Genomic DNA, 20,198 nt, shown 5'->3' with positions numbered 1-20,198 from the left:
ATGAGGCGAACAGTCACTTTACTCACTGGAGTTTTCCCCTTTGGAGCGAATTTATTGTGTGCTTGACCGTTTTGGATTCTCGCTCACTCAGGTGCGGAATTGTCTTTTATAGTCTTTGCTTTTCCAAAGTATCCGTACAGTTCTTAATTAAGGAGCAGAAATTCAGTACAACAGGCATCACGCTTCACACGAGTGATGGGCAATGAAAAGTGACCACGTTAGCTTAGAGAATTCGATCATTGACATGTCACCCTGTTTGATCTTCCTTAAGGAAGTTAAACATACGATGGTCGAGCATAAATGTTTTCCCCCTTTGGGACCCACAAATGAGAAAAAGAGGGGAAGGGGATCCAAAAAAGCAAAACTTGTTGACGAAGGATTTGAACGAGCTATCCGCTACACGCTATCTTACGTGATCTCAAAACACAAAACTGTTTTAGAGATTAATTTATTACTTAAAAATTACAAAAGATATATATATATATATATATATATATATATATATATATATATATGCCATCTCTCTCAAATTAGCATGTAATTTGCAATATATTTCCGACAAACTATTAAAAAAATTGCAATGTAATCTTATAAAATTGTTTTGATGGGGTGACTTGAAATATAAACCACAATTAACTTCGTGGGTCCAAATTAAGTGAAAGATATTTTTGATCAATCATGTTATAGCTGGTACGACATTATTTAAAAGATAGTCTAAATAATTAAAGTTTAGAGTAATTGTTTTTTCTCCCATTAATTACTGGTCATTATCAATATGTCACCACGAATTAATATATCAACCAAAAAATAGTATTGAACTACTATTTGCATACCAAAACCCCCATTCGTTAGTCAAATATATATATATATATATATATATATATATATATATATATATATATATATATATCAAATTACTATTTGAGGGTATTTCTACCTTTAAAACAAAATTTAACGTCTAAAAATCGAATACTTCGTCTAATTTAATGAGATTCCCTAACAAAATGGGAGTTTTTATATGTAAATGGTAGTTCAATGTTCTTTTTGGTTGATGTGTTAATTCGTGGTAGCAATTTGTCAATGACCGATAGTTAATAGGGATAAAGGGTAATTACCCCTTAAAGTTGCGTCAAATTTTAGTGCTTTATTTTTTTCACTATACCATCACACGAGTTTTTAAAGAAAACGTAGTATTCCAAGCAATTTCCTCCAAGACTATACGTTTCATCTTTCTTAAAAAAAATAAAAATAAAAATAAAAAAATAAAAAAATGCGGTACTGTATTTTTTTTCCCCTTTGTTTCTTTTGCACTGATATCATCACCTGGCTTGACTGACAGTAATTTGCACATGTCTGTGTATGAGTTTAGACAAGGGCCAGCGTGGCCTATCTTGAAGGACCCCAGGAGTTGCAGCAAACCAACGTACGATGATAGATCATAGATCATAGATGAAGAAACTGACACTACATATTATAGATTTTCATTTGTCTCAGAAGAAGATAATTTCATGTGTCGTTTTCTTTGAATTTGTTCAAAAGAAAGAGATGGAAATACTTGGCATAATCAGAGACAACGAAATTGTATCCCTATGAAATATACCAAGAGTCTCCATAAAAATAAAACTTAGAAACCCAAGAGATTAATTGTCATAAAAGCATCTAAATGGCATACCATTAAAGAATAAGATAACAAGATACAAACCACACATTTATTTTACAACATAAATTACAACTTATCCTGGACCCAAACATCTGCCTGGAGCATAGGTTTGATCACAAACATATACCAATGACAGTAAGCAAATATAAAATAGTAGCAAACATCTAATAGTTTCTATGATCACATACTTAGGTTACAGAGACTATAATTAACGTTTTTGACATGAGATGCTAAACATCTCAATCCAAATGCAGCCCATGACTGAAATGATGCTCCAGAGATGACAGAAGTAAAGCCTTCCTCTTGATCTGGAGAAGCTTGTCCCTGATGCACCATGAAAAACTAAGGAAATGAGCTCCATCCATTCCCTTATTGTAGCGACCCCAATAACTATAATGATAAGTAACATGATACCAGGCTGATGCTTTTGCATCTACAGCATCCGAGTCAGAATCTGAGTCAATCAAACCCTTGTTGAACCAGGTCCTAGCTTCCTTTCTCAAAGACTTCACTGCATAATTAACTGCTTCCATATCCCTCCTCTTATTGAAACAATTTGAGCTTTTTAAGATGTTGCCATTGAGTATTTCGGCTTCTGTTTCGATCCCGTAATAGTCCATTAAATTTCCCAACTTGGAATCATATTCACTTTTGTAATCGAAGGCATCACTGATGTATTCCTCAAAGCCATCTACTTTCATATCATGATCATAATACTGCTTTGCTACTTCCCGAGCGAAGGGATTTATAGGACTAGTGCACGATGCAATGTCTTTCACTTGTCGAAAAAGCTTTCTGATCGCAGATTGTGATTCATAGGTGTCTATATAATCAAGCTTTTCCATGAAATCTGGATACTTTTTGGGACGCAGCCAATATGGTATTTCGACTACCACGCTACTTTTGGGGAAGTCAACAGCAATTGAGTGTTTCTTTGCAAGCTTAATGCATTTATCACTCATTGCCCCAAGAGGCTCGCAATCGGCAAAGACTTTGTCGGCATTAGCAATGATTCCTAAATTGTCATTGACCATGAACTTTGGAAAATACTCCTGAACTTCCTGTAGCAAAGAAGTAACATTCTTTATTATGCAAGGTATAGAAGGAATTTGATGCAAACGGGATGGATACATATGAAAGAGAAATGATAATCTTAGAAGACCAAAAAAAAAAAAAAAAAGGGCTACTAAAAATTTAATGAGGGCAAAAGCCTAGTTCAAGAGTCCAACAGATTAAAAAGTTTCTTATGAATGCCTTACATATTATGTATTTATGCAGTGCATTATCCATTTGTAGATATCCGAGGATTTTTTTGTTTTTTGTTTGAAAAAATTGTTTTGACGTGACATAAAAGTGAAAACTGTTTTTGTGTTTTGAAGAGCTATCATACCTTACTTCTACATTGCATTTTTATGGGTACATCAATTATGGGGGCAAAAAGAACATATGGAGGAACAAATCAAAATGCGACTGAGTAGCACCTCTATTGTAACATCATGATCAACTAGCACAATTTGTGCTGGGCTGTAATGCATTGGTTTAATTTGCTGACGAGGAATAAGATCAGGGTCCCAACAGACAAAGTGTGTATCTCCATCCAAATCACTCCCCGAACATTCATTTGGGTGAGGTCTGTTTAAATAACAAACATATATAGATTACACAAAATATCATAGCAATAGATCATATGATATACATATTTGTAGGATATGCTGAATTTTATGGGGCTCTAGGATTAAGTGTAAACTCAATCTGTCTGTGTATGTTTGTGTCTTTGTGGGTGTGTGTGCACAGATTAAAAGGATTTCATGCTTTAGAAGTATCTATTATGGGATATCACAGTCTTACCTCCTTCCCTTTTGCGGAAAAACAACACAATCCACCATGTGCTGCAAAGCTGGCACATTAACAGCCCTTAGAACACGCACATCTCCTGGATATAGACAGGGGTTTTTAGTGACAACAACCTTGCCCTCAAAAATAAAATTATTTGTGTCTGAACTGTTGGCACTAAACTTGAGCGAGGGATCGCTAGCGAGCTGCTTACTAAAACGAGAAATCTGCACAAATACTTGGCCATATTTCAATGTCCTGGTTTCATCAAGACATCCCATCATAGATCTTCCATTTGGAACATATATCCTTGCTCTCTGCCGCAAGTCCATCAATGTAGATGCACGTAATACTTGTAGCATCATCGAAAGAAATGGTTCTTCATCTGGCTTGTGACCAACAGTTAGCATTTCCTTCAGAATGTTTGGTATCTCTCCTGGGAACATAAACTCCAGTGCCTCCCGTGCGCTCAACAGATCTGTTAATATAGAATTCAGTTGATCTACCGTCTCCTTTTGCTTCTTTTCGAAAACTTGATCACTAACTCCGAGGTAAGACAAAAGAGTGATAATTTGGTGATTAAAAAAACAAGGATGATACTTGCTCCATGCCAAAACATCCAGGGTTGTGTTATGTGAATTGTACTTACACATGCTTTTTCTCAGTGATAGCTTAATCGATGATGTTGGATCAACAGCAACAACACCTTTAAACCCACCATATCGAATCTGAAATGCAGATAGATTCGAACCTCTGCAGCCACATTTTGAAGCCACTTCGAGAGCCAATTCTGCAAATATCTTCCCTATACCATCAGAGAAACAATATGTGGTTCGAGGCCTTTTAGCTTCTACATCAGGAATCATCTCAATTTCATTCCTATCAACGTGCATAGTTTCCCTGGAGGAGCTAAAAGACTGACCCAGTCTGGCACCATATTTTGCCACATTCCTTATTGCACGAAAATCGCCCATCCACTCCCTGATGTCTGCTGCAGTAAGACCAGTTCTTGAAGCAAACATCCAAAGAGAATTTTCGCGCAATTGACTGTTTGAAAAGGCAAGAAACTCGAACTTCTTATCACCAATAACTATACCGTTTCTTAGAGTGGATAGTATCCTCTCATAAATGCTAGTTCGATTGTGGTCCTCATTTGCAGAAGATGCTCGAGGTGATAAAACTGTTGAGTGCAGTTTGTCCAAGTCCTCATCAACAAAAGAAACGCGAAGAAAATTATCAATATCTTGAGGATAATTGCGTAAGATGCGATTGGAGAGGCTCACCTCTGGACCACGGAAATATATTTTTGATGGAGTTATTTGAACCCTATGTACATATACCAATCCATCATCTAAAGATATAGCAGGAGGTGTTGGAAGTTGCCTACCCGTGGCGTATCTTTTATACTGCTCACTAAGCCACCTTACAGGCTCAAAGCAGCAGTCTTTTAAATGATGCAGCTTTTCCAAGCCACTCTCTATATACTCGAGTTTTATTCTCTGAGGATCGACCAACCGAAAAAAATTGAAATCAATTGCTAGCCCAGGAAGACACCCACTCTGAACTAAAGAGTTAATCTGGAACAAGATTTTAAATGGCAAGTTGAAACCTGGGGGTGGATTCACAATGGGGACAAGACCAAAATTGTAGGAGAAATTAGACCCTTCCTGAAGAACAAATTGGCCTTCATTTTCTTCGTAGGGCAGAAATGTTGGGAGGTGACCCTCATCCTCATGTTTAAGCTCCAAACATAGAGCAGAAGATTGGCCAATGCGACACGATAGAGTGAAATCAACTTCCCCGTGCCACTGATAACCATTAGCACAAGAGACATCTTCCCTGTATATCTTAGGAACACCAAGTAACTGGCAATAGAACAACGATTTTGTTAAGAAAAACTGATAAAAAATTTCAGTGTCACATAAATCAGAGCAATTTCTACCTATTCAAAAGAAGATAGGACGCTTTCCCAATAACATTTCAAAGCAATGAAGTTATACAATGTTGACGTGAGATCATGAACAAGTAGAGATACGTGATCATGTGAAAACAGAAATTTTATTCAAGTATGTAATGAAATTGGTAAACCAACAAGCTATAGAAATGAATATCTATTATATATGCAGCTACTTAAACGCTAAAAGCTTCACTCTACATGAACATGTCTACCAACACCAACAATCACACACAGACACAAAAAAAAAAAAAAAAAAAAAAAAAAAAAAAAAAAAAAAAAAAAAAAAAAAAGAACGAAAATCTGCAGAGAAGTGGGATTTGATGATGATTTAATTAGATTAGATTACATTACCATAAAGGTAGGATAATCAAATATACTCTAACAAATCTTACCTTTTCCAAGATTCAATACACACAGCCACAGTGCTCAGGGGTTTCCTCTATTTTTTTTTTTTTTTCCTCTTTTGACCCACGAAAAAGAAGATTCAAGAGAGACTCTACGACTGCTCATCAGTGGATCAACCCACACTAACCCATCGTTGATGGATGAACTGCCTGCTGTACTACTTGTTTGCTTTGTATTCTCACTGAAACAAGGATGCGTACAGAGAAAGCCTATTTGCTGCTGTGCGTGTTTTCCTGAACAGGTTTTGCTTACTTAAACCTGTTCTTCGGAACTTTCGGGTGCCTTCTTTTTTTTTTTTAAGTTTTTTTTTTATTATTATTATTATTATTATTATTAATTTTTTAAATTTTTTATTTTCAATTTTTTAATGGATATGACACATGTTAACACCTGAGAGTAAATACGTAGACTATCATTAATTTTTTTACGAAAATTTGAATGGAAGTATCATCTGCGTCTTTTTCCATAGTCTAAAAGTACCGTCAAAGCAAAAAATAAAAAAAGTCAAACCACAATTATCAATATCCTATTTAACCCTTAAATAAATATTAGTTTTTAATCATTCACAATAATTGCCTTGATTAGCTTGTGGTGTGTTTGTTTTGAATAATATTCAACTTTTTTTAAAAACAAATTATATTTAATTTAATTTTTTCAAAAAATTTCAAAATTTTTCAAATTTTGTCTCACGAAATCAAACCTCGTAATTCGCACAATGAATTCGAATAATATTCGGATTCAACACCCAAACAACCAACTGTCATTGCAATTCATTGACCACCCAAACGTAATTCAAAATATTTTTCAAGCATTTCATTCAATTAAAGTAACATATGAGAGTTATGTTATGTTTTAATTCTAAGTCCTATATATGTCTTAATCATTTGTCGCTTTTAATTAGCATTAAGAAGTCTACAAACTAAATGCCAATTATCCTAAAATAGTATCTAAAATAATGCCCAGCTAGATTTACACACACTCAGTATCCTAAGAACAAACAGTATCCTAACACACTCGATCAGATTTACACAATTCAATCCCGGTGTATTCTGCAATTCATTAACATCGAATGTAAACTGACTAATGTATCTGCTAATTAAAATCTAATTTTGTCCCAACAAGAAAATGCATGGTTTGAAGTAGAGAAAGCTAGCGTGAAGACAGCAAATCATAGAAATGGTATTAGTAATTAATTAAGCAACAAACAAACCTGGATGAGAAGAAACATTGTAACTTGGCCACGCGGTCGATGCAGCTTAATCTGCCAAATGCTGTCATAGAGGAGAGTTCGAGCTTGTGTTCTTCAGAGAGATAAGAAAGAAAGAAGAACATCTTTCTCCTATTCAGATCAAAACTGACAGAAACATGTTCCTGTGTCCAGAGCACAGAAAAAGTTTCTTTCGAAATCTGATATCCAAAGTGTAACGCTGTGATATCCATGATAATTATACGAGAATTTCAGAACTTTCTTTGATCATCTTCAGTAGTAGATCGACTAGTAGTTGCAAATCCTTAACACCTTCAAGAAATGATTGAATGAAAGCTAACTGTTATTCCAACCCATAACAGCTTACTGTTATATATATATACAAAAGGGAAAGCACGTAAGTACAAGTGTAAGTAAAAGAAATGAAATGAGAATTAAGGAGGAGTATCGATGATCACCTGAAAGCAAAGCACAGAGAGAACTGTGAGAGAGAAGCAACCTATTTATAGACAAGAGCTAGCAGGGAGACAAAGAGAGAGAGAGAGAGAGAGAGAGAGAGAGAGATGATTGTCGATCATTAAACAATTCCAAAACTTGATCTTTGGGTTTCCACTTTTTGGACTCAACAGCTAGCTTCGTAAAACTGAGGAAACAAGTTTTTTTTTTTTTTTTTGGTAAGTAACTGAGGAAATAAGTTGAGGTAATGACAACGTCGTTTCTTGTCGACATTCGTGTTTCTTTAATATTAGATTCCTCACTCAAAGTCTCGGTCTCTCATGTCGTTGACGAGCAAATTAAAGGTCCAGTCAAAGTCTCGATCTCTCATGTCATAGCACCAAAGTCACAGCTCATTTTATTTTGCCATCTTATTTTTTAAAAAATAATAATAATATTTTTAGTTTAATATATTTGTATTTATTTATTAAGAGTGCCACGTGTTATCATTTTATTAGTGTTAAACCTAATAGAATTTGTCAAATTTTTTTTAACAAAATCTGTCAATTTTTTTTAAAAAAAAATTAAAAAATAAATTAAGAAGAAAAAAAGAGGTGGCTGTCGTGTAGCCCCAACCCGCAACCACCTCTTTTTTTCTTTTCAATTTTCTTTTTTTTTAGAAAAAATATTTTTTTAAGTTTTATTTATTTATATTTTTAATATTTTATTTATTATTATGATTGATACGTGTCTCCATCGTATTGGTGTTGACGTGGCGTTTAACGAAATCTATCAAATTTTTTTACGGAATTTGATTATAGGGAATGATCTGTAAATTAAGCCAACTACAGAGATCTTTAAATTTAGTTTTAATACCAGAGGGAGCGATTTGTAATTTATGCCAATTACAAAGACTAATTTTGCATTTTTCTTTATTAATCCACTTGGTTTTTTTTTCTTTCTTTCTTTTCTTTCTTTTTTCTAAACATATTTTTTTAAATTAATTTTTAATTTTTGTTTTTTAGAGGATTAGGATATTATAGAAAAAAGTGAAATTTTGGCATATTTTGGTAGTTTGAATAGTTATTTTAACGCACTCAAAAATTTATGAAACTATTTTAAAATCAATTATTAGTTGTGAGGGTTTTTTTTTTTTTTTTTTTTTTTATTTATTTATTTAATTCCATATATATATATAAAGTGATAGAATTCTCCACACTGACAAGAAACTAACAAAAGAGAGGGAATATCGTAACTTTTGGTCGCCATGATGGGGAAATTCCTCCTTGCTTGGCACGGTTTAAACTAAAACAATGATGAAATCGAGATGAGCAAAGCAACGACAGAGAAAATGTGTAAACTTAATTAAAACTTGCGCACCAAGGAAATGGCGGCTACCTGGAAGCATTGTTTTATCATATTTTTAGGAAACATACAGTACGTTTTACTCTATAAGTATTGATCTGTGTAGAAATTTAAAATACGAAAATAAAAATGAAAGAAAGTAAGAAAATTACCGGCGGTTCGGTGTTAGACACTTAGGTCCACCTCTCTTAATAACCCTTTAGGACTACATTGTGTCTTATTAACTTAATTGTTTACAATATATAGGTCTCTATTTATAGTTGAATAAATTGACCGATACAATTAAACCTAAATTGGTTTATACAAGAAAACAAAAATTGACCCGGACTAGAAAATATAATATTAGAATATATCCAGCAAATATTCAAAATAAATCTAACATCCCCCTTAAAACTCAAGGTGTAAGCTTGAGTTTGAATTAGTAGCTGAGTTGTCAGCTGATACTGAATTAATAATATTGGAATATCTTAATAAAGAAGAACTGCACAAAAATGTAAAGAATTGTGCGTAATATATATTAGGAGATTATCTTTAAAATAATATTTTTTACTTTCTCTATAAGTATTTTGCTTTGTATTCAAGTTTATGAATTTTTTTGAATTTTTTTTTTCTCTAATTATTTTGCTTGGAAAGTACTCAAACTTAGCCTATGTAAAGGCATGTCTCCATTATTTTGAACTTAGTTTTGAAATATCAATTAAAGTTCAGTTTTTCAAAATTATTTCTCTAATTGCTTATTTGGGACAATTAGAGTCTTTTTCTTTTATATTTGTTATTTTCTTTCTTCCTAAGTTCACATTCAATCTTCAATTCTTTGCTTCTGTTGGTATAATATTCTATCAGAACAGTCTTAGTTCTACTCGTTATCAAGCTTCTAATGTTCTTTATAGTCCTATATTATTTTCATTTAAAGAGAAGAAAGCAGATTCCTCATTTCCTTGACAATATTAATTTTTTTAAAAAAGAGAGAGAGAAGAAAGCAAATTTGTTTTTCTAGTATCTTTTACGCACATAAAGAAATATTAAATGAGATAATGGTTGCTGGTACTGTACAATTCATATGGGCATTGCTTAAAGTTCTGAATAATTTTTTTTCCACTCCAATTGAAAATCCATGTGATTGGTGATGTGATGTAGTCTTGGCCAATCCATGTGATTGGACGCATCTAATTAAGTGTTCATCTCCTTTTTCTTTTTTCTTTTTTAAAAAAAAATATAAAAAAATAAATAAACAAATAGATCAATCTTGATCTCCTTTGTGTGCAAGTTTTCAATTTACACCATTCTCCATCTTGCTTTGGTCAAGAGGAATTTCCCATCATAGGGAGCAAAAGCACTCCCTCTCTTTTGTTAGTTTCTGTGAGACTTTATATAGGATTGGTCTGCATCATTATCCTCTCCATTTTGAATAAAATAAATCACATATCGTTTGTGATCAGAATTTAAAGAAAGTTAGAGGTACATGATTTTGATTAAGATTTAAAATTAGTACAGCTAATTATGTACAAGATGATTACACTAATGTCTTTAAAAAAAATATTATTAATGTGATATTATGTACTTATTTTAAATTTTGACCAAAAAATGAATAATGGAGAGGATTTTTGTATGAGTAATGCTGTAAGAAGGATTATTGTCTTTTTTATCTCCTCTTAAATGTCACATGACTTTTAAAATTACCGTTTAATCAAAATCTAATAATAATTATCTAAATTTCAATGTTTATTTTAAAAGTAAGGCAACATTTGGAAAGACAAGACTTTGAGGGAGGAATCTAGTAAAGAAATTCGGAATTAGAAAACATGAATGACAAGAAACAACGTTGTTGTCATTCCCTCGACTTATTTCCTAAGTTTTTCGAAGCTTTTAGTCAAAAAGTAGAAACCAATTAAGAAAGAGAGAGAGAGAGAGAGATTCTTTTGTACAGCCAATGGTGTGAGAGATTAGCTTAATTCTTTCACATGCAGCAGCAGCAGCAGTTCTTTCTCTGTGCTTTGCTTTCAGGTGATGCTTCTTTTTCTCATTTCATTTCTTTTACTTACACTTGGGCTTTCCCTTTTGTATATATAACTATTCTGGGTTGGAATAACAGTTAGCTTTCAATCATTTCTTCAAGGTGCTAAGGATTTGCAACTACTGGAGGTGAAAGAAAGTGTTGAAATTCTCGTATAATTATCATGGATATCACAGCGTTACACTTTGGATATCAGATTTCGAAAGAAACATTTTTTGTGCTCTGGAAACAGGAACATGTTTCTATCAGTTTTGATTTGGAAAGGAGAAAGTTGTTTTTCTTTCTTTCTTATCTCTCTAAAGAACACAAGCTCGAACTCTCCTTTGACAGCATTTGGCAGATTAAGCTGCATCGACCACGTGGCCAAGCTACAAAGTTTCTACTCATTCAGGTTTGTTGCTTAACTGCTAACAACATTTCTACTGTGGTTGAGATTCTTGCCTTGTTGAGGATGTAGCCGTTGCCTGAGTTTCCATGAGTGGAGTGTTGCCTTGCTGGTTGTGAATTTGTTCATTACATATTGCTGGTGCACAAAGGCATCGAGTTGGTAATGATGTTTCTCTGTTAGTTATGGTTATTGTTACTTGTAACTTGCTCTTTGTGTTTGTGAGCTTGTGTATGTTAACTTGTACTAGTCATCTGAATACTTCAGTTAAGACGTGACTACAAACCCTTTTCTTTTCATTTCTAACACATTAGATCTTTACTTGGATCTTATCCACCCAGATATATTCAATTCTATAGCTTGTTCATTTACAAATTTCATTAGATACATGAATGAAATTTCTTTTTTTTGGATGAACTAAAACATTTTATACCAAACTCAAAACCGTACAAACTCTCCTGTCAAAACTGGATACAACCCCTAAGCAGGGGAAAAAACAACCCTGCCAACTAACAAGAGCCAAGCTCAAGAGCAAAACAGGGAAAAACAATACATTTACACAAAACCTACCCCACGCTATACAGATTCCATTCCTGAATAAGCCTCTAATTAAAAACCGTATCTTTGGAGCTGCTACTAGCCAAAATCTTTGTCTTCACCTCCCACCTGATTTGAGCTATAATTTGTTCCTCAAAACGGGGAACATTCTCATGCAGTAAATCAGAGAAGATTGCCTCCATATATGATATACTAGAACAAAGTCTGCAAAGGGTAGTCCAATGACTTTTTCCTTTAAGAGTAGACGAACTCCACTCTGCAATGTCCTCCCAAGCCTGCTTGGGGTAACGAATAAAACAGGCATCAATCACCCTTTTCCACACCCTACCACTGAAGCTACAAGAGAAACAGGTGGTCTCTACTCTCCAAGCAGCTATAACAGAAAGGGCAGAGAAGATTGCCTCCATACCCACAAAGACTCATCCTTTCCTTGGTGGGAAGAGCATCCCGAAGACAAGCCAAAGAATGAATGAAATTTCTGTTTTCACATGATCGCATCTCTACTTGTTCATGATAACATGTCAACTTTGTACAACTTCATTGCTTTGAAATAATTCTTTTCAATGCTATTGGGAATGCGTCTTATCTTCTTTTGAATAGGTAGAAGTTGCTCTGATTTATGTGACACCAAAAAGTTTGTATTTTTCTTGACAAATTCGTCTTTCTATTGCCAGTTACTTTGTGCTCCTAGGATTCATAAGAAAAATGTCGCTTGTGCTAATGGTTATCAATGGCTCCGGGAAGTTGATTTCACTCCATCGTGTGCATTGGCCAATCTTCTGCTCTATGTTTGGAGCTTCCACAAGAGGGTCGGTTTTCAAAAATTTCCTGTCAATTTTGTCCATTACGAAGAAAATGAAGGCCAATTTGTTCTTGAGGAAGGGTCTAACTTCTCTTGCAATTCAGGTCTTGTCCCCCTTGTGAATCCACCCCCGGACTTCAACTTGCCATATAAAATCTTGTTCAAGATCAACTCCTTGGTTCAGAATGGGTGTCTTCTTGGGCCTGCAATTGATATCAATTTTTGCCGGTTGGTCGATCCTAAGAGAATAAAACTTGAGTATATAGAAAGTGCCATGGAAAAATTGTATCATTTAAAAGACTGCTGCTATGAGCCTGTAAAATGGCTTCGTGAGCAGTATAAAAGATACGCCACGGATAGGCGTCTTCCAACGCCTCCTGCTATATCTTTAGATGATGGGTTGGTATATGTACACAGGGTTCAAATAACTCCATCTAAAGTATATTTCCGTGGTCCAGAGGTGAGCCTATCCAATCGTGTCTTACGCAATTATCCTCAAGATATTGATAATTTTATTCGCGTTTCTTTTGTTGATGAGGACTTGGATAAACTGCATTCGACAGTTTTATCTCCTGCTGCAAATGAGGACAAGCAAACTAGCATTTATGAGAGGCTGCTTTCCATTCTAAGAAACGGCATAGCTATTGGTGATAAGAAGTTTGAGTTTCTTGCCTATTCAAACAGTCAATTACGCGAAAATTCTCTTTGGATGTTTGCTTCAAAAACGGGTCTTACTGCAGCAAGCATCAGGGAATGGATGGGTGATTTTAGTGAAATAAGGAATGTGCCAAAATACGGTGCCAGACTAGGTCAATCTTTTAGCTCCTCCAGGGAAACTATGCACGTTGGCAGGCACGAAATTGAGATGATAGCCGATGTAGAAGCTAAAAGGCTGGGAATCACATATTGTTTCTCTGATGGTATAGGGAAGATATCTGTAGAATTGGCTCGCGTAGTGGCTTCAAAATGTGGCTGCAGAGGTTCGATTCCATCTGCATTTCAGATTTGATATGGTGGGTTTAAAGGTGTTGTTGCTGTTGATCCAACATCATCGATTAAGCTGTCACTAAGAAACAGCATGTGTAAGTACAATTCAGAGAACACATCCCTCGATGTTTTGGCATGGAGCAAGTATCAGCCTTGTTTTCTCAATCACCAAATTATCACTCTTTTGTCTTACCTTGGGGTTAGTGATCAAGTTTTCGAAAAGAAGCAGAATGAGATAGTAGATCAACTGAATGCTATATTAACAGATTCGTTGAGCGCACAAGAGGCACTGGAGTTTATTTTCCCAGGAGAGATACCAAAGATTCTAAAGGAAATGCTAACTTGTGGTTACAAGCCAGATGAAGAACCATTTCTTTCGATGATGCTACAAGTATTACGTGCATCGACATTGATGGACTTGCGGCAGAAAACAAGGATATATGTTCCAAATGGAAGAAATATGATGGGATGTCTTGACGAAACCAGGACATTGAATTATGGTCAAGTATTTGTGCAAATTTCTTGTTTCAGGAGGCAACTCGGAAATGATTCGCCGCTTAAGTTTAGTGCTAGCAGTTCGGACCTAAATAATTTTATTTTTGGGGGCAAGGTAGTTGTTGCTAAAAACTCATGTCTATATCCAGGAGATGTGCGTGTTCTAAGGGCTGTTAATGTGCCAGCTTTGCAGCACATGGTGGACTGTGTTGTTTTTCCACAAAAGGGAAAGAGGTAAGACTGTGATATCCTATAATAGATACTTCTAAAGCATGAAATCCTATTAATATGTGCACACACACCCAAAAAGACACAAACATACACAGATAGATTGAGGTTACACATAATCCAAGAGTAGCATAAAATTCAGGATATGCTACGGATCTGTATATATACATTTATGCATACAAATTTATACAGATCTAATATGATATGTTATGTAATTTATAGATATGAAATTTCAACTTGCACTTGCATAGTGGAAAGTTGCTTTCTTTGTCTTATTTGTTCTCTTATCTTGGCAACACACCACAAAGTTGTATACAACATTATCTAGGTATACACTGTTGACTAACTTAATCTAGTAATTGTATCAGACCTCATCCGAATGAATGTTCGGGGAACGATTTGGATGGAGATACATACTTTGTCTGTTGGGACCCCGATCTTATTCCTCCTCGACAAATTGATCCAATGGATTACAACGCAGCACCAATTATGCAAGTCGATCATGATGTTACAATAGAGGTACTACTTAATCGCATCTTTGAAATCCATACGTTCTTTTTCCAATGTAAAAGTAAGGCATGTTAGCTCTTCCTAAACAATATCTACACATTTGTTTGAAACCACTTTAAGAGAGAACACATCTTCATCTATCCTCTGTTACCCTAGATTTTGCATTTGTTAAAAGTCAATTATGCATTTTGTTAAATACACAAAGAAACAGCTTTTGACAGGTAATTTTAGAAATCTTAATTTTTTTTGTTCTTCAATAAAAATTGAACAAATTAGCCGAAAACATGCATCTTTATGCGCACAGAAGAATACTTTAAGTAGGATTCATTGAAAGGCTTTTAAAAAGCAACTCAAAACTCAAAACACAAAAACAATTTTTACCTTTTTGTTTCGATGAAGTTTGCTTATGCAAAGGCCTTCTCAGATATTTATAAGAAACTTTTTAATAACCTTTTTTTTTTCCCTAAGATTATCATTCTCTTTTATATGTATTCATCCCGTTTGCAACAAATTCCTTCTATACCTTACATAATAAAGCATGTTATTTATGTGCTACAGGAAGTTCAGGAGTATTTCCTCAATTACATAATCACTGACAATTTAGGAATCATTGATAATGCCCACAAAGTCTTTGCTGATAAGGAGCCTCATAAGGCAATGAGTAAAAAATGTATTGAGCTTGCAAAGCTACACTCAATTGCTGTTGACTCCCCAAAAACTGGTGAGGTAGTCGAAATACCATATAGTTTGCGTCCCAAAAAGTATCCAGATTTCATGGAAAAGCATGATAAACCCACCTATGAATCACAATCTGTGATCGGAAAGCTTTTTCGACAAGTGAAAGACATTGCATCGTGCACTAGCCCTATAAATCTCTTCACCAGGGAAGTAGCAAAGCAATATTATGATCCCGACATGGAAGTAGATGGCTTTGAGGAATACATCAGCGATGCTTTTGACTACAAAAGTGAATATGATTCCAAGTTGGGAAATTTAATGGACTATTAAGGGATCGAAACAGAAGCTGAAATACTCAATGGCAACATCTTAAAAATGTCAAAATGTTTCAACAAGAGGAGGGATATGGAAGAAGTTAATTATGCAGTGAAGTCCTTAAGAATGGAAGCTAGGACACGGTTCAACAAGGGTTTTAGTGACTCAGATTCTGACTCTCATATTGTGTATGCAAAAGCATCAGCCTGGTATCATGTTACATATCATTATAATCATTGGGATCGCTACAATGAGGGAATGGATAGATCTCATTTCCTTAGTTTTCCATGGTGCATATGGGACAAGCTTATCCAGATCAAGAGAAAGGCAGCTTCACGTATGTCATCTCTGGAGCATCATTTCAGTCATGGATTGCATTTGGACGACAAATTTAGCATCACATGTCCAAAACATTCTAGTCTCAGTAACCTAAGTGTGTGATCATGGAAACAGTTTAGATTTGGGTACTATTTTACATTTTCTTACCGTCATTGGTATATGTTTTTCAAAAACCAAGATATAAATGCTCCAAACAGATGTTTGGGGTCAGAATAAGTTGTAAAAATACATGTGTGGTTTGTTTCTTGTTATCTTATTCTTCAACATAATGCTTTATCTATTACCTTATTTGTAATGCCCCAACTTATTAACAAGTGGAAAACATCTAGAGTTTCCACACGACACTACTACATGATATTACATCGATCAGAAAATATTGTAGTGAAAATAATTATGAATAAATTTTTCTTTTCTTCATATGACATCACAACCCATCTCAATAAAATATACAAGAGATTCTAATTAAACCCTGAATTTAAATAAACATTATTATTGTTATTACAAACCTTAATATACAAATCTATTACTGTTTATCAAAAGGTGCCACAAACGACACATCAAAATATGCTACAAACTGATAAGTGAAAGTTAGTCTATCTCAAAAGTAAGAGGCAGCTTCCAGTAAGCCTCAACTACAAAATCCAAGACATGTATATAGGTCTTTGTCCTCATCTTCACCTGGAGCATCTGTAAAATTATCACAATTTAATAGGTAGATGTGTAAGTCCACTGCTCAAGAAGTTTAAGCAAACCGACCATTTATAATATGAGCCCATTTTTAAAAATGCCTATAATACCCCACTTAAAGTAATTCAACAAGGTATTATTGTTGTATATATATAAACTTACTTGGTTCAATTGATGTAGAAACTAACATATTGCATGGATGTGTATCTACAAGTTCTTTTGGTTTATGGAGAATGTTTGATGTTTTATTAATCAACTGAAAAGATACTATAGGCATTTTCCAAGTCAATATAAACCCATACAAATAATATGCAGCATGAGAAAATTTATGCATTACTGATCAAAAGATACCTAACATAATTAAAAATACACTGAAAATGGAGAAAGAAATATGCTGGCATGTGTAGTAAGGAATATTTTTGAAATTAAATAGCACAATAATAAGGTAAGTGCAAAATAGATTAAGTAAAATTACCTTAATAGGTAACAAAGGGAATGAAGATGATATGGCCGATAACAATTAGAGACTTAAAACTTAATTTGAACCTGTAAAAAAAAAAATGAATAATACATTTATTTATGATAAGGAGAATAAAAAAAAAAAATTATTATACACAAGAGAGTTGTTAAAGATGGTCTAATGCTAACCAAAAATCAAAATCCAAATAGTACTGCCACACAATTTGAACTCAACCACTAACGAATAATTATAAGAGAAATTAGTAATAAAGAAATCCAACTGAACAAGAGAGAAGAATGTTCACCAATAGAAGTTTTTTCAATAATTCATGAAGACAATTTAGAGAAAGAGAGAGAGATCAGAAATGTGACTTCATCAAAACATGACTTGAAGATAATCTAAGGCATCAAAGTCTTAGCTAAGAGCATTCCCAATAGGTTAGCTATTTGTAACTTTAAGCTAGAATAGCTAAACAAAATGTTAAAAGCCCACTCCATTGGATTATTAATCAAAAGCTAGAATACATTTTCCTTAGATCCGTGAACAGTGCAACGCTATATGTAGAGTTGCACTATTCACATATGGTTACTTTTTTTTTTTTTTTTTTTTTTTTTAAATTATTGTTTCTCCAGGCGAAAAAGGTGAAAAAGACGGAAAGTTGTATTTTTTTTTCCTTTCCCTTTTCTTCTCTCCCGCTTCTTTCTCTCGTCTCTGCGTCTCTCTTTATGAATCATCTGTGTGTCGAGTTCTCTTTTCTTTCCCTCATCTTCTCTCTCTCTCTCTCTCTCTCTCTCTCTCTCTCTCTCTCTCTCTCTCTCTCTCTCTCTCTCTCTTGTTTTCTGTCTCTCTTGCTCAATAATGTTTTGTCAACCCTGTTTTCTTGTTTCAATTTCCAGGAGTGAATGTAGGAAGTGCATACGGTGGATTAAGTGTGAACATTTGTTCTTGGTGCGTGTTGGTTTTTCTCTTTGATTTTTTAATGCACAAAAGGTTTTGACATTTGGTTATCTGGTCACATGGCCTTCATTTTTTTTTTTCTTCCTCTCCCAGTCTCCATACTGCCCATGTTTTTTTCTCTATAAAAATTATTGCGTTAGAAAAACGACAGATTTAACAGAAAGACTGTTGAAAAATATGACTATTAGAAAAATGGTTGTTTGAGAAAAAATTACCGTTGAAAAATTTGTGTTGGAAAAATGACCGTTTTAACAAAAACAACCGTTTGACAAACATGACCGTTTGAAAAAAAAAAAAAAAAAAAAAGGGACTGTCAAAAAATACGATAATGAAAAAAGTAAGGGGTAATTACCTTTTCCCCCCATCAACTACCAGCCATTGTCAACATACCCTCATGAACTGACACCTCGACCAAAAGAGAGCATCCAACTACCAACTTTACATACTTTTCCCTCCTCCGTCAAGGAATCCCGTTAACTTGGACGGAATATTCTATTTTTGGGCGTTAATTTTGGTTTAAAGACCAAAATGCCATCCAACAGTAATTAATAAAAAAAATATTAAAATAAATATGTTTAAAAAAGTTGAGGGCATTTATGTCATTTTTGAATTTGAGTTAGGGTATTGAAGTCTTTTTATGAATTAAACTGACGGAATAGGGCAAAGTATGTAAAGTTGGTAGTTGGATGCTCTCTTTTGGTCGAGGTGTCAGTTTATGGGGCCATATTGACAATGGCTGGTAGTTGATGGGGGAAAAAAGTAATTAACCCAAAAAGTAATAAAAAATAAAAAAATATAGAGTTAAGAATAAATAATCGGATGTATGGTGGCTTTTAAAACCCATTAGCTAAACTAGATAAAATGAATTTTGATTAGCTATTTTAGATGGAGATATACATAAGCCATTGAAAGTGCTCTAGAGCACTCCCATCAAGTTCCTCAAAATGGTTCCCTTCCTTATGTTTAGGGAAAATATCACAAAAAACACCAAAATCTAACCTCCAGCAGCTACCCTAATTTTGGGTTTTTTGGGAAGCACTGTTGCTTCCCAACCTATTATTTTAATTAAAAAAAAAAAAAAACGGCTCTCTCCTCTCTCTCGTCTCTCCTTCCCCCTTCCCGCGTTGGTCTGTCGGAAACCATTTTCCAACACCACATGCTTACTTTCTCACCAAACAAACAAATAACCACCTTTTAATCACACACAAAATCCCCAAATTCCAACTGCCAGAACAATCAAAAGAAAAAAAAAAAACAAAAAAGAAAACCCAGAGGGTTCGGAATTTCACCGAAATTTCACAGTTTGAAATGTCCAAAATTCTGCCGGAAATTTCTTCTTGTTTCACCGGAAGTTCGGACCTCAAGCCACCAGAATCGCACCCTCAACTTCTACTGCGTCGACCCAGTGCGGTGTGGCCGAGGCCGATCTGCTGGAGCTCGTCGTCTTTTTCCATGAAACGGACCATCCGGTCGTAGCCGAGGCCGATCTGCTGGAGCTCGTCGTCGGTGAAGTTCTGCGGAGGCGGTAGCAGCAGGACTCGGCGAGCTTCTTGCTCTTGCGGCGCGCCCCATCCTTCACGGCCCGGCGGAAATCGACGGTGTCGCCCTCGATACGGCCCGGTGAAAGGCAAGGAATTAAGGTTGCTATGGTTGAAGATAGAGGGTTTTGGGGAGAGGATTGAGGAGGCCGTGGAGGGTGAGGGTGGCAGAGGCGAGAGAGGAGGGGTTTGGGAAAGTTTCTGGAGAAGACGAGAGAGAGGAAGAGAGAAAAAAAGAAAATAGAAAAAAGAAATAAAATAAGAAAGAGAAAAAATAATAAAAGAAGATAAGGAAATAGTATTTAATTGATATATGGAAAATTTAGAGAATCTATTATGGGGTGTTTTTTTATAGGGAAGTAAAAATTAGTTTTTTTCCCTAA

At 34.7% G+C, this 20,198-nt stretch overlaps 2 protein-coding genes and 1 pseudogene across 2 annotated transcripts in view; 1 reads left to right on the top strand and 2 right to left on the bottom strand.

The window, feature by feature from the left end:
• LOC133877409 (RNA-dependent RNA polymerase 1-like) overlaps positions 1-20,198 on the bottom strand; it is a 133,074-nt gene that overhangs the window by 20,628 nt on the left and 92,248 nt on the right. The gene's annotated exons all lie outside the window — the stretch shown is intronic.
• LOC133857060 (probable RNA-dependent RNA polymerase 1) lies at positions 1,693-6,322 on the bottom strand. The gene is made up of 4 exons (XM_062292202.1): positions 6,284-6,322; positions 3,509-5,358; positions 3,142-3,292; positions 1,693-2,721 (listed from the first exon to the last, which is right to left on the bottom strand). Exons 1-4 carry the CDS (start codon positions 6,320-6,322, stop codon positions 1,900-1,902), a joined length of 2,862 nt encoding a protein of 953 aa, XP_062148186.1. The 3' UTR covers positions 1,693-1,899.
• On the top strand, positions 11,040-16,315 carry LOC133858708 (probable RNA-dependent RNA polymerase 1; annotated as a pseudogene).

The sequence above is a fragment of the Alnus glutinosa genome, chromosome 1 (assembly GCF_958979055.1).
Source record: "Alnus glutinosa chromosome 1, dhAlnGlut1.1, whole genome shotgun sequence".
NCBI lineage: Eukaryota > Viridiplantae > Streptophyta > Magnoliopsida > Fagales > Betulaceae > Alnus > Alnus glutinosa.
Note: the sequence above shows the minus strand (reverse complement) of the source record. Positions and strands in the feature narration are given on the sequence as shown.